The 14,378-nt window shown below is 42.7% G+C and overlaps 1 protein-coding gene across 4 annotated transcripts in view; it reads left to right on the plus strand.

Annotated features, from left to right (window-relative positions):
• Positions 1 to 14,378, plus strand: part of LOC124138187 (tetratricopeptide repeat protein 17-like) — a 77,732-nt gene that overhangs the window by 36,491 nt on the left and 26,863 nt on the right. For 2 of the 4 annotated variants that reach the window (XM_046504724.2, XM_046504727.2), the window contains exons 9-18: positions 867 to 1,033; positions 1,250 to 1,359; positions 1,586 to 1,693; positions 2,353 to 2,477; positions 4,108 to 4,303; positions 5,694 to 5,771; positions 6,037 to 6,261; positions 6,456 to 6,725; positions 10,666 to 10,813; positions 12,225 to 12,287. In XM_046504724.2, coding sequence (XP_046360680.2) covers positions 867 to 1,033; positions 1,250 to 1,359; positions 1,586 to 1,693; positions 2,353 to 2,477; positions 4,108 to 4,303; positions 5,694 to 5,771; positions 6,037 to 6,261; positions 6,456 to 6,725; positions 10,666 to 10,813; positions 12,225 to 12,287 — 1,490 coding nt within the window. The remainder of the gene's footprint in view (positions 1 to 866; positions 1,034 to 1,249; positions 1,360 to 1,585; positions 1,694 to 2,352; positions 2,478 to 4,107; positions 4,304 to 5,693; positions 5,772 to 6,036; positions 6,262 to 6,455; positions 6,726 to 10,665; positions 10,814 to 12,224; positions 12,288 to 14,378) is intronic. The other 2 variants (XM_046504725.2, XM_046504726.2) reach the window with 2 other exon arrangements.

A 14,378-nucleotide genomic window follows, 5' to 3' on the forward strand; every position in this document is an offset into this window, starting at 1 on the left:
GTGATTGCTGGATTGTAATAGGTCCCCATCCACCTATGCTGGTCGTGAGAGACCCCCTGTGTGATTGCTGGATTGTAATAGGTCCCCATCCACCTATGCTGGTCGTGAGAGACCCCCTGTGTGATTGCTGGATTGTAATAGGTCCCCATCCACCTATGCTGGTCGTGAGAGACCCCCTGTGTGATTGCTGGATTGTAATAGGTCCCCATCCACCTATGCTGGTCGTGAGAGACCCCCTGTGTGATTGCTGGATTGTAATAGGTCCCCATCCACCTATGCTGGTCGTGAGAGACCCCCTGTGTGATTGCTGGATTGTAATAGGTCCCCATCCACCTATGCTGGTCGTGAGAGACCCCCTGTGTGATTGCTGGATTGTAATAGGTCCCCATCCACCTATGCTGATCATGAGAGGTCCCCTGTGTGGTTGCTGGAAATATAATATTAATAGGTCCCCACCAGCCTATTCTGGACGTAAGAGGCGACCCTGTGTGGTCTCTGGGTTAGAATTGATCCCCAGCAACCTATGCTGGTTGTACGACGCAGCTTAATGGATCGGGTGGTCAGGATTGGGCACATGGTTGATTGCGTGTCATCCTTCATGGACATCATGGATCGTTGCTTTCAATATTGATCACTGGATTGTTTACTTGGAAGCTCAATTATTTACAGGCCACCATCATATAGCTGGAATATTGCTGAGTGTGGCTTTAAACAACAAACAAACAAACGTAAAATGATTAGGACAACAGACTGTGAAGTCTAGCTTCTCTTTAAGCTGTACAGTGGTTATTGGCAAACGTAAACTGATTAGGACAACAGACTGTGAAGTCTAGCTTCTCTTTAAGCTGTACAGTGGTTATTGGCAGGTCCCTACAGAAGACATTGAAGGAACTTAAAGAATACCAGCGGAAACACGACCACTGGCAGACGCAGCAGGACAAGCTGGACTTTGAACAAGTCTCACCAGAGGTCAAGGCCGCACAACAGATAGCATATGAGACACAGAAGATAAAAGTGATGCCTTCAGAAATAGGTACGGCACGATATGATGACATTCTGTTGTTGATATTACACTTTTTAATATTGTCTCGTTCTTGGATACACTGGCATCGGTAAGCAATACTTTTGGGTTTGAATCCAGATTTCCCCTGTTTATTCTTGACTGCACAAACCATACCTTTGTCATTTTACAATTGTTATGAGTTGGATGTGAGATATCATCTCAGGTTACATTTTCACTTGTTTTCAGGGGAGTATTGCCGTATGGAACTTCGCGATGGGAAGCAGGTGCTTGTCTGTTCCTGGAGTAAACGTAGAGGGCCATTGGATTTTGACTCGCACAGTTCCAAGATGAAAGAGGTACTGCTTTCAAGATGGTGAAAACAACTATCTCTGAAGAGTGGTAAATGCTGTGTTGGAAAAGCAGCTGATGATTTGTGTAACCCCAAATAATAAATATTTTGAATTTAATGTGAAATTACATGCACAATTAATTTCAGTATTACAATATGTGTTCCATGGCTAAACATCGAGCTCTTAGGTGTGTCTGTGAAACTGTTGAAATGATAAAGAATTGTGTTTACAGGGTGAGAAGGGATCCGATTACATTCAGAAGAGAGGCAAGAAGCAGGTGGACTACTCCAAACCTGTCAGGCCACCAATGTATTCAAAAAATAAAGTCCCTCCTCCAAAGGTGAGTTCCACTTGGCTGGAGTAGGTCCACAGTTCTTCCTACATGCCTAGGTCCACAGTACCTCCTACTTGCCTAGGTTCACAGTACCTCGTACTTGCCTAGGTCCACAGTACCTCCTACTTGCCTCGGTCCACAGTACCTCCTACTTGCCTTGGTCCACAGTACCTCCTACTTGCCTCGGTCCACAGTACCTCCTACATGCCTAGGTTCACAGTACCTCCTACTTGCCTCGGTCCACAGTACCTCCTACATACCTAGGTCCACAGTACCTCGTACTTGCCTAGGTCCACAGTACCTCCTACATGCCTAGGTCCACAGTACCTCCTACTTGCCTCGGTCCACAGTACCTCCTACTTGCCTAGGTTCACAGTACCTCGTACTTGCCTTGGTCCACAGTACCTACTAGATTTGTCAGCACCATACCCATGCTCATGTCCTTCACCAAAGTGGTAAACTTCTAAGACCTGCATCACTTTGGGCTTTCCTCCGACGTCAAGCTGACACGATGTGATGTAACTGGAATAATGTTCAAAGCGGCGATAAACCCAACTTACTCACTCAGGCCCAGATTATGTGCATCTTTCCTCAATTTTCAGTCACTGGCCTGGTGTAGCTGGACTCTGTGGACTTCTACAGCGTTCACCATCTCTCTGTTTCAGACAAACATGGAGCACATGATTGAGGAGTGGCCCCAGAAGGAAGAGTGTGACACATACGTCCAGAAGGTGCCGGATCCCCGCAACCTCACCACAACCTACCTGTCTCCTGAAAATAAAGGCTTTGAGTAAGTCTACTGACCTGGTGTACTAATATTGGACCCTCGTGAAGACCCAGGTTAGAATAGGTCTTCAGCAACCCATGATTGTCGTAAGAGGAGACTAACAGGATTGGGGGGGCACGGGTGGCCCGGTGGTCTAAGGTGTTGTGATTCGCTGTGCAGAGTTGCGTCCCTTGGGAACGCCAGAAACCTATGATTGTGGGTTTGAATCCTGATTCGCCCCAATTATGTTTCTAGGCTTGTCAGCACCATACCTTCTTTGAGAGGCGTTTTGAAGTTGGAGTATTAATTAAGGATAAAATATATTAATGAACAACTTCTTTATTACAATTAGGAGCTACGTTTCGGTGTAACACCGTTATCAGGAAAGTGATGTACAGATTATGGTTGACAAGTATATATACAGGATAGGAGGCAGTGTTTATACCGTTGAGTAGGTTTAAGATGCAGTTACACTGGAGTGGAGAAGCCTGTTATGTACACAGAAGGGTAAACCATACCTCGTGGGGTTCCCTAAAGTGGTAAACGTCTGAGACCTGAATCATTGCGGGCTTTCCTCACACATTAAGCTGACATGCCGCGATATAACTTGATTACAGTTAAAAGTGCGTTAAACCCAACTCACTCACAGGATTGGTTGGTCAGACTAGCTGACTTGGTTGATGCATGTCATCGTATCCCAATTGCTTCGATCAACGCTCATGATGTCAATCACTGGATTATCTGGTCCAGACTGGATTATTTAAAGACAGACATCATATAGCTGGAATTTGCTGAGTGCAGCATTAAAAAAACAAACCAACAAACCAACTTCTCTGTCACGTTTGTAGTAGCTTATCTGTATATTTATGCAAAATGTCTAAAGTTCACTGTAAGGCTTTCATCATACAAGTCTCCTCTGATTTCAGAATAAACACGTTTGTTTACAAACAAGTGACAAGCCAGTGACCTGATATGCAAAATACCTTGTGGCAGTGGTGTAATGCTAAGTCACCACTGCGCCGGAGTGTGCAATGTTTGTAAGAACACAAAATGGCGATTGAGTGGTTACATTGTGTTGTTGTTTCAGTGGGCTAGCGACCCGTGAAGATCTGGGGTAGAATAGGTCTTCAGCAACCCGTGCTTGCTGTAAATGGTCACTATTCTTGTCTTAAGAGGCGATTAGCGTGATCGGGTGGTCAGATTCGCTGACTTGGTTGGCGCATGCCATCATATCCCAATTGCGTGGAATCGATGCTCATGATATCAATCACTGTATTGTCTTGTCTAGACTCGATTATTAACAGACCGCCGTCATATAGCTGGACTATTGCTGAGTGTGACGTTAACAACAAACAACCAGTGGGCTAGCACTGTAAAACTGGCATCAGTACAGGCAGCCCCACACACCCACATATAAGTGCAATAATTTTGAATGCAATGTTAAACCCCATTTCACCTCACTTTACCTCTTTGAATTTGATGAGCCATAAAGGCTGCAGAGCATGGATATTGTAGAATAGGGGGATAATCTTAATCTGTTTTGTTATAATGTCTTGAAGGCACTGACCAATCATCCCACTTTGCCTCTTCTGGCAATCCTCCTGCTCTCCTGGCAGATAAGTTGTGTGAAGAATGTGCTCCTTTATCTTTTCAGAGTAAAAGCATTGCTCACTGAAGCTCAAAACTTAAAACCAGGGGGAGAACACCCGTTGCCATGGTACCCACCAGTGTGTGTCCCCCTGCTGGAAATCCCAGACGTCAACCGGCGCACCTACGATCATCTCAAATCCATGGCATACTCAGAGAAGAGCAAGATCCCACTGAAATATAACGACCCCTCAATGAGACCGGTATGATGAATGACAAGCAGTTATCAGACCATTAGAATATAGGGATTATTGCAAACAATTATTGTACTGAATAATGTTAACTTGGAAACTATCAGATCAGGAAAGAATGTTCTATTCTATGGGTTGCCCTATTTAACTGGGGTTCTCTTGTGACCCAGTACAGCTCCAGGCCTTCCTCCCCTACTGAGCAGCCCATTGCTATGACTGGCCTACGTTACTGGGGTTCTCTAGTGACTCAGTACAGCTCCAGGCCTTCCTCCCCTACTGAGCAGCCCATTGCTATGACTGGCCTATGTTACTGGGGTTCACTTTGACCCAGTACAGCTCCAGGCCTTCCTCCCCTACTGAGCAGCCCATTGCTATGACTGGCCTATGTTACTGGGGTTCTCTAGTGACCCAGTACAGCCCCAGGCCTTCCTCCCGTACTGAGCAGCCCATTGCTATGACTGGCCTACGTTACTGGGGTTCACTTTGACCCAGTACAGCTCCAGGCCTTCCTCCCCTACTGAGCAGCCCATTGCTATGACTGGCCTATGTTACTGGGGTTCACTAGTGACCCAGTACAGCTCCAGGCCTTCCTCCCCTACTGAGCAGCCCATTGCTGTGACTGGCCTATGTTACTGGGGTTCACTAGTGACTCAGTACAGCTCCAGGCTTTCCTCCCCTACTGAGCAGCCCATTGCTATGACTGGCCTATGTTACTGGGGTTCACTTTGACCCAGTACAGCTCCAGGCCTTCCTCCCCTACTGAGCAGCCCATTGCTATGACTGGCCTATGTTACTGGGGTTCACTCGTGACTCAGTACAGCTCCAGGCTTTCCTCCCCTACTGAGCAGCCCATTGCTATGACTGGCCTACGTTACTGGGGTTCACTAGTGACTCAGTACAGCTCCAGCCCTTCCTCCCCTACTGAGCAGCCCATTGCTATTACTGGCATTAAACAATCGTTGCTCCAATTAACTAATGGTCTCTGGTGTGACATGTTGTTGGTTGAGCTGTGATTGTGTTACAGATTGTGTTGGCCCATGTCTGACATGATGGTAGTTGAGCTGTGATTGTGTTACAGATTGTGTTGGCCCATGTCTGACATGTTGGTAGTTGAGCTGTGATTGTGTTACAGATTGTGTTGGCCCATGTCTGACATCTTGGTAGTTGAACTCTGGTTGTGTTACAGATTGTGTTGGCCCATGTCTGACATCTTGGTAGTTGAACTCTGGTTGTGTTACAGATTATGTTGGCCCATGTCCGACATGTTGGTAGTTGAGCTCTGGTTGTGTTACAGATTCTGTTGGCCCATGTCCGACATGTTGGTAGTTGAGCTCTGGTTGTGTTACAGATTGTGTTGGCCCATGTCTGACATGTTGGTAGTTGAGCTCTGGTTGTGTTACAGATTCTGTTGGCCCATGTGAACAACCCAATAGTGACCGAGGAGGAAGTTGGACAGAGAATACTCACAGCATTGAAAGAGGTCAGATTATGAGAAGAAATCACTGTTCAGCAAAAGCAATTATGTTTGTTTTTGTCATTATCCTTTGTTCAAATGTGTTTTCATGGCTATGTTGAACACCTTATTATCATGATCTTTTTAAACAGATACCATGCCCAAATAATAATGTTTTTACATTGCAATTAAATAACATTTCCATCAAAATATAGCATGCACAAAATATATGGTAAGTTCATGGGTAATGGTACCCCATGCTCATGTTGTTTTGTTTTTTTATTTGTTACAGAATATTGGCCCAGGCTGGGTGTTATACAACCTAGCTGGGATGTACTGGCGCATCATTGGTAACAACTACCATGGTATTGAGTGTATCCGCAGATCGTTGCATCTTGTACCTGACGAGTACCGAGATGTACCACTAGTAAACTTGGCTAATATCTTCTACCGCTACGGTCGATACGACGATGCAGTGACAGTGTTGCGGGATGCTCTGAGTGTTAATGACTGGGAGGTGAGTTATGTCCCCTGGCCTTCATCTCAATGGGAGGGGATTATTTTGTGTTTTAATGCAGGACTAATTGGATGGCTAAATGGCTGTGTATATGGCCCAGGTTCATATCATCTTCCCGAGGCAAGGGAGTAAACTGACTCCAAAGTCCAGTTTCCACCATATCTAAATTATGCCTTTGTGCCTTTGTTTTGCAGCCATCAACTCATTTCTTCTTTGGCAATGTGTTATGGGCAACTAACAACTACACCGGGGCAGTGTGGCACTATCGGCGGGCCCTGGAGGGGCACCCAGACAACGTGGAGGCGTTCAACACGCTGAGGGCGATACGCTGCCACCAGAAGTACCATCAGGCTACCCAGAGTGCAGCACCCCAGGAACTTCCTGCACAGCCCGTGGGCAGCAACTGTCAGCCGAAGGTGTTTACTACTAACCAACAAGCAGAGAGCAGAGTTATCTGTAAACTGGTAACAGTGTTTCCACCACTCAGCATGCAGCCCTCATCTCATTGGCTCCGCCTGGTCATGTGACTCCTCAACACGTGACTTTCTGCCCATTTCTGTCTGGCTTTTTTGGGGGGGTGAAGATTTCTGGTTAAAATTTGGACAAGAGGGTATTATTCATCATGTCAATGCCTGAATTTCAAACAATCGTTGATCACAATATGAAACTATGCATGCATGATTTTTAACTTTTGTTGATTTCCTTTTCAAATCATAGGAAATGGAAATTTCATTGCTTTTGTTTTTGTCTCCTTTTTGCATTGCTCTTGCTGTGTAAAGAATTTGAGTTGATGAAGTAGTAACTGATTGGTTCCCATCCTCCTCCTCCCATTGTGTCCCCTGTGTTAACTATGTTGGTTGGTTGTCTTTGTGGTGGAATGCATGCTGTGTTAGAGATAGCTCTCCTTACACTGGTGGCCATTGGCAACAGTATATTACTGTGGTGTGATATATATGTGTTATAACATGTCTGTGTCATTTTAATATTAGGTGATGGATGGGCAGAGTTATGTATTTCCTGTGCAACTGGGAATATATTAACTCTGAGCTCATATTAGGTCAGTGTGTTTATATATTTTAATGATTATTTATGATTATGTTTGCTGACTTTAGCATGTTGAATTTAGTTCAGTTTTGTGCAAATGATTAATGTTAAAGTAATATTCTGTGTATTTTAGATACCGTATTCGACGTAATAAGCGCCCCGCTCTAATAAGCGCCCGTGGCGACATTTGCTAAGATATTGGCTTGTGAACAATCCCAATTAGCACCCCTTCCGATTCATCAATGTACACAAGACTTATTTATTCGCGTATAATACACACTCTTGTGTTATATGCACCCTTAATTATGGGCATTTAATTCTGGAAAAATATATTTGTCGTACATTAACATTTCAGGCTGTCAGCATAAACCACGAAATTTATCTTTCAACTCTGAGTTTTTTCTCACCAAAATAACATTCTAATAAGAGCCCCCTATTTCTAATGTTGAGAGCGCCCTGGGCGCTTATTACGTCGAATACGGTAATTAAATTGGGAACATGTTCATAATCTACTACAAATATACAGTTTCCAGAAAACACAAACATAATTAAGATCATTTTGTTTGAAGCTCCTCGGAATGGAGCAAAATGTAGAGGGAAAGGGTCATTGCTTTTGATTGTTTTGGTACACATGCATTATACCGGATACCAATCCGCCAGGTTTGTTTGATGCTACTAATAAAGTATTTTGTATCTACTTTGGTAATTGAACATTTAATTTACTTACTTTGGTAAGTATACATTTCATTTACATATGAAAGTATTTAATTCGGGCCGTTGAGTGGGAGGCAAACCCCTGATGTTTTAGCGGGGCGACAAAAATGGCATCTGTAAAACATAGAAACCGTTACTAAGAAATAAGGTTGTGCACATCCCTTACCAAAATGGTGGAAGGTGTCCGGTATACTGCATTCTTGCCGATTGTTGACTCATTGTCAGTTCACCCTGTCAAGGAACCTTGATAGGTTGTGAACTTGTGGAAATACTCATCAAGTTTTTTCTAAAGTTATAGGTAAGCTTCTGTACCTCGGTCGTCTGGTCTGTGTGTCATTTTTGAAATAAGTTGAGACAAGGTTGAGAATAGATCAGACTCCTCCCTTTCAGAAAGCCGAGGGTAATAAAATGTGTTGAGTACACCAAGTATTAGTTTAACGACCAAACAGTGAAGAGAATACATTGCAAGGCTGTTGGTCCGGACTCTATAGGGGGATCTGCTTTCTGGACAATTTACTATTTTGTGCGTGCGTGCGTGCGTGCGTGCATGCGTGATGACAATTATTTACGTGGTAAATGAGTCAAATGAAGTGTGCTAGCATTGAGCAGGTTAAGGTTATGTAGGGATGAGTATTGGAGGTTTATCACAATAGTTTGCGATTCACAAAGCCATATTGCGATATGTATCACGTTATATTGTATAATTCTAAATTTTGAATTCAGAAGCAATCAGATACATTAAGGTATTAGTTGAAGTTCATAAATAGAACAAAACAAGATGCTGGGACAACAAAATGTTTATAGTCAATAAATATGCAGCCATCTTTGGGCATGCTCTGGTGCAGCGAAGGCATTTTTCAAGGATATAACATTAAACACATGATAAAATCGCTGTTTGAAATCCCCGACATACCGAGCATTAAAAATAAAATTGTGATACGTATCATGGAAAGAATGAACCTCAAACCGATAATAAAGCACACCCTTAAGGTTAAGGAATGATAATTTGATGACTTGCAATAGATTATTAGATAAAACACACATAAAATATGCAAATGGCTTAGACCCTGTGTGAACACTGTCAAACCAGGAAGTCAAGTATATCTTTGAACTCATTCTTTTCTCAAACCTATATAAAGTGTCAGAATTATGAAAGAATTTGTGGCGAAATTCTTATATTATTAAAAATGCGTGACTGCATACCAGTATTTTAAAGTTGATTTAAGTTGTGGGAGCTTTATGTTTGCCACTGCTCTGTAACACTGTGTGATGTCATTTATCCTGCATGCTGGTGCACAGATGCTGTGTTACCATGGTTATGACATCATATTAGTGATGTCAGGCCTCAAAGTTGCGACTAAAATGGTAGCCAATGTGACCTAAAGTTCAGTTTGTCTACTGTCGTCACACAAGGTACGTATTGAAGGGAGGCTATCTGCTCCACAGTCTGGTGCCAAAGTCTAGGCCTAGATATGTAATTTGTGCAAAGTGTAAAATCCAAACATTTCCTCAGTGTAGTAGTGATAATAATTAACTGCTAATTTGACTTATATTACCTAGTCTTACAAAAGTGGGGGTCCAGGGGACCCAATACTTAACTTTAATGGTCCTTGCAGGCAATAGGATGTCCTGTAAAGAAATGAAGTGGTGTAGTGTACTGTTCGTTTTGATAATTACTTAGAGTGAGTGAATGAGTGAGTGAGGTTTTACGCTGCTTTTAGCAATATACCAGCAATATCACGGCGGGGAACACCAGAAATGGGCTTCACACATTTTACCCATGTCGGGAATCGAACCCGGGTCTTCGGCGCGACGAGTGAACGCTTAAACCACTCGGCTACCCGACCACCCCGATAATTACTTAGAGCCTTGAATGAATCACTGATCATGTGGACAATGGTCATGATTGATGGATGTAATGACAGATACCCATAACTGATCTTGATGTGCTGTAGGTAAATAACTATTAATGTGAGTCCCTCGGGATGCAATTTATTCTTTTTCTGCGTCCAATGTCAACATTTGTGCATACTGGATGCATGTTTGTGCATCACATAAGACCCTGCATATATAATAAGATTTGAGTTAGCGCACTGAGAAAGTAGATTTTACAAACTTTAATTAAATTTGCTAGGCCTGCCAATTAATCCAGACCTAGTGCTTTAAGATGGAAACCTATACTGGAATTGGACAGTACTTTAAAGAACAGTATGTTTCTCTCCTGACTGTTCTGTAGATCGATGACACTCAAGTCATGTTAATCATGTGTTACTGGGACCTGTTCCTCCGAGAGACTGGACAGTTGTGTGTGATGGTACACAAGTCATGTTTATCATGTGTTACTGGGACCTGTTCCTCCGAGAGACTGGACAGTTGTGTGGGATGGTACACAAGTCATGTTTATCATGTGTTACTGGGACCTGTTCCTCTGAGAGACTGGACAGTTGTGTGGGATGGTACACAAGTCATGTTTATCATGTGTTACTGGGACCTGTTCCTCCAAGAGACTGGACAGTTGTGTGTGATGGTACACAAGTCATGTTTATCATGTGTTACTGGGTCTTGTTCCTCTGAGAGACTGGACAGTTGTGTGTGATGGTACACAATTCATGTTTATCATGTTTATCATGTCTTATTGGTCTCCAGGAGAATGGTGAAGAGAAGTGTATAATAGAGACAAGAACTCGGCACAAGTCCAGCGACTGCAACGGCCACTGCACACAGACCTGCACCATCAGCCCGGTGAAGATGGACACCTGTTCAGGGGGCGGCGAGGTCACAGTGGATCAGACAGGTACTGTGAGTTTCTGTGGGTCCCCTAGCCTGTATTCATGGCTATGGGTTTCTGTGGGTCCCTTGCCTGTATTCATGGCTGTGGGTTTCTGTGGGTCCCTTGCCTGTATTCATGGCTGTGGGTTTCTGTGGGTCCCTAGCCTGTTTTCATGGCGATGTGTTTCTGTGGGTTCCTGGGCCAAGGCCCACTTGCACAAAACGATCTTAGCACTAAGATGATCGTACCTCCCTTACTTAGGCTTACAATTGTCGTAGCGCTAAGATTGCTCTGTGCAAGTGGGCCTTGGCCTGTATTCATGGCTATGGGTTTCTGTGGGGTTATATTTTTACTTGATGTGTTTAAAATCTTTGAAAACTGTTGTAAACTATTGCGTATTTCATATTTAGAAATCATTCCTCATCATCTAACTCACTTTCAGCTTTCCTCCAGCTATCAGTAATCCTGTATCAACATTGCTTCAGATGTTGACTCTTATTCAAACACTGTATTTAAAGTACTTGACAAGCACTTGTTCAGAACTCTTTGGAGACTTTAGCCATGCTGCTAGGATTCACCCAGTGATTTATCTAGAATTCCAAACTAAGGGCGCTTGGCAGATTACTTCCTGTCACCGATGTGGAAAGAGTCTTAAATTTGGCTGACACAGCGTGTATCCGTTGATTTAAACCCAGCTCATTTGGCGTTAATGATTTAAGGTCAAGGTTCAACTGAATATCTCCAGTGAAGTGCTTCATACTGTGTCATGGGGACAGTGTAGGGCCAGTTTTTAAAGAAGTTAAAGACTAGACTCATTCACACAAAGCATTGAGGATAAGCACTCCGCGTAATCGTGTGCTGAAACACAGCATCAGCAGTGGTTAGTGCTTGGCCTTTATTCAGTATGAGGCTTTACCATAAGATCTTAACATTCAGTCTTGCTTTCTATCCGATGTTCAAATATTTATATGCTATTCATATGTTTGATTTTGCACTCACGTTCTTGGTTCATACAGATTGAATTTGGATGCTTCAGTTCTGGACCTCAAATGTAACCATATATTGATATGCGAATCTGGTCTTAGAAAAGAGTTAAAAGGGCCTTAAATTGGGCATTTATGATTTTATTTCCATGTTATTGTGAAATTGAACCAAAGTATTTCATACTAATAATTAACAAACTGATTATTATTCAATCTGATTTCACAGATGCTACATTCCTAGTACAAATTAGTCTAGTCTTCAAGTTAATTTCTTTATAAAGGACTGTTTTGGCTTCTGTTTTATCTGTAAATATGATGTTTTGATTTTTGAAGTCTTAAATTTGGTGGTTGAGTTTCTGTGTGAACCATAGCCCTCCCTCCCTCCTGACCTCTTCTCCTACCTTCTGTGTGTCATGCCTTGCTGAGATAGGATGTGGTTGCATTTATTTCAGGCTTAAACCACAGACTTCACATCCATTGTCGACTGGTCAAAAATAAAAAGCTCAAAAACAGTGGTACACTTTGTTTCTTTCATTATCCAAACATTGTTAAAGCGTAAGAAACAAATGATGTGGTTCTGATTACACGATGAACGAGGAGTTAAATGCTTTGATAACAATTATTACACATTATCATTTATTTCTTTGAAATCATTTGGATCCATCCGTGGCCCAATTGCTCGAGGTGTTCCAATTTGCTTCCCTTAAAAGTACCAGGAACCTATGATGGCGGGATCAATCCCAGATTTGCCCTTATTATGTTTCTAGGTTTGTCTGCATCATACCCGTGCTGATTGGCTAACCAATATGGCAAACATCTGAAACCTGTATCACTTCAGGCTTTCCTCTTGCATCAATCTAACACCCTGTGATATAACTGAAATACTGTTTCAAGCGGCGGTCATCCAAACTTTCTCTCTTCAAATTGCAGATGCTGGTTTTGAAATCAATGTAATCAGAACTGCAATATTTATTTCTTACGCCTCATACAGAACCTTCGCTGGATGTCTGTAAGTTGCGAGATTCATTCATGGAAACACGCCAGTCCGTAGAAAACAAAACACTTTTCGGGAATGATGATCCACTACCAGATCATTTGGATAGGAACACCTTGCAGTGCTACCTGGGCAACCATCACTATACAAGGGTGGGCTGGGGGGTCCACTGATGTTATTTTACCAGAACAATATAGTTTGATACTACGTTCAGTACTCATTACATGGAACAAAGACTAAGTCTCAGTAACAGTGTTAGTTTGTAATTATAGGGCGAAAGAAAAGCTGATTTTTTTCCGTCGCTTCCGGAAGTTAAATGTTCATGTCATTAAAAGGCAGTCTCAGTACTAGGGTTAACTTTATTTTATGCTTGGTATAAATGTTTTTGTCCAGATAATTCAGACAATTTATGAATCGATAAAGATTTAAGTATATTGTGTTCTGAATCGTGGGAATTAACATCGCATGCACCAGTACAGAATTGATCAGCCTTATTGTTTTGACTCTTTATGCAATATGATCCTCTACCCAGTACTACCTGTGAAGATCTGGGATAGAATTGATCTTCAGCAACCCATGGTAAAAGGCGACTATGCTTGTCGTAAGAGACGACTAACGGGAGTGGGTGGTCATGCTTGCTGACTTGGTTCATGCATGTCATCATATCCCAATTGTGTGGATCGATGCTCATGATGTCAATCACTGGATTATCTGGTCCAGACTCGATTATTTACAGACCACAGTCATATAGCTGGAGAATTTGCTGAGTGTGGCATTAAACAAATCAAATTAAACAAATTACAACTACTACCCAGTACAAGTATAACCTAAGGATGAGATTCAATTCACCACAAACAGTGACAGGGGTGACTTGTTGACACCTGCTTCGTCAGTCATATCCAGATTAGGTTCTGCAGATTCTTTCTCAGAAGGAATGTTACGTTCTTGGCCATAAATTACTGAGCAAGTCATTGACAGAATTTCTTCTGACCTTGAATGGCATCTGCAAGGACCATTGTTGGTGTCCGCTTGTCCTGGGCCAGGTTATATGCCCAAGTTTGGGTTCAGGCTGGCGTAGGTTCCTTCTGAGAAAGACAATAGCTATTTCCTCCTGTTCAGAGGCAGCTTGGTGCAGGGACAACATTAACCCAATTATCTTCTTTACTGTAGCCATATCTTGCTGGGAACAGGCTAATTATAATAAGCTAATACACTTCTCTGCATAGTCGGACTTGTACTAGAAGGATTGTGACAGTGATGTGTCAGTCAGGTCATCACGACATTGAACTAAGAGAAATGCAGGTAGCTGTGACGGAGTAAGAGAATTGCCAGTCATCGTATATATGAACAAGGGAGGAGTAGGTCACCTTGACTTATAACTAAGAGAAGATCACTGTAACATGTGAGTGAGAAAGGTGCAAGTCACCGTGACATATGACTTAGAGACTAGAGGTCATCATGACATAGTGAGAAAGGTGCAAGTCACCGTGACATATGACTTAGAGAATGCAGGTCATCATGACATGAGTGAGAAAGGTGCAGGTGTCCCCTGCCGTGATATTGCTGGAATATTGCTAAAAGCAGCGTAAAACCATACTCACTCCTATATTTC

The sequence above is a fragment of the Haliotis rufescens genome, unplaced genomic scaffold (assembly GCF_023055435.1).
Source record: "Haliotis rufescens isolate VD_foot unplaced genomic scaffold, xgHalRufe1.0.p SCAF_6, whole genome shotgun sequence".
Taxonomy (NCBI): domain Eukaryota; kingdom Metazoa; phylum Mollusca; class Gastropoda; order Lepetellida; family Haliotidae; genus Haliotis; species Haliotis rufescens.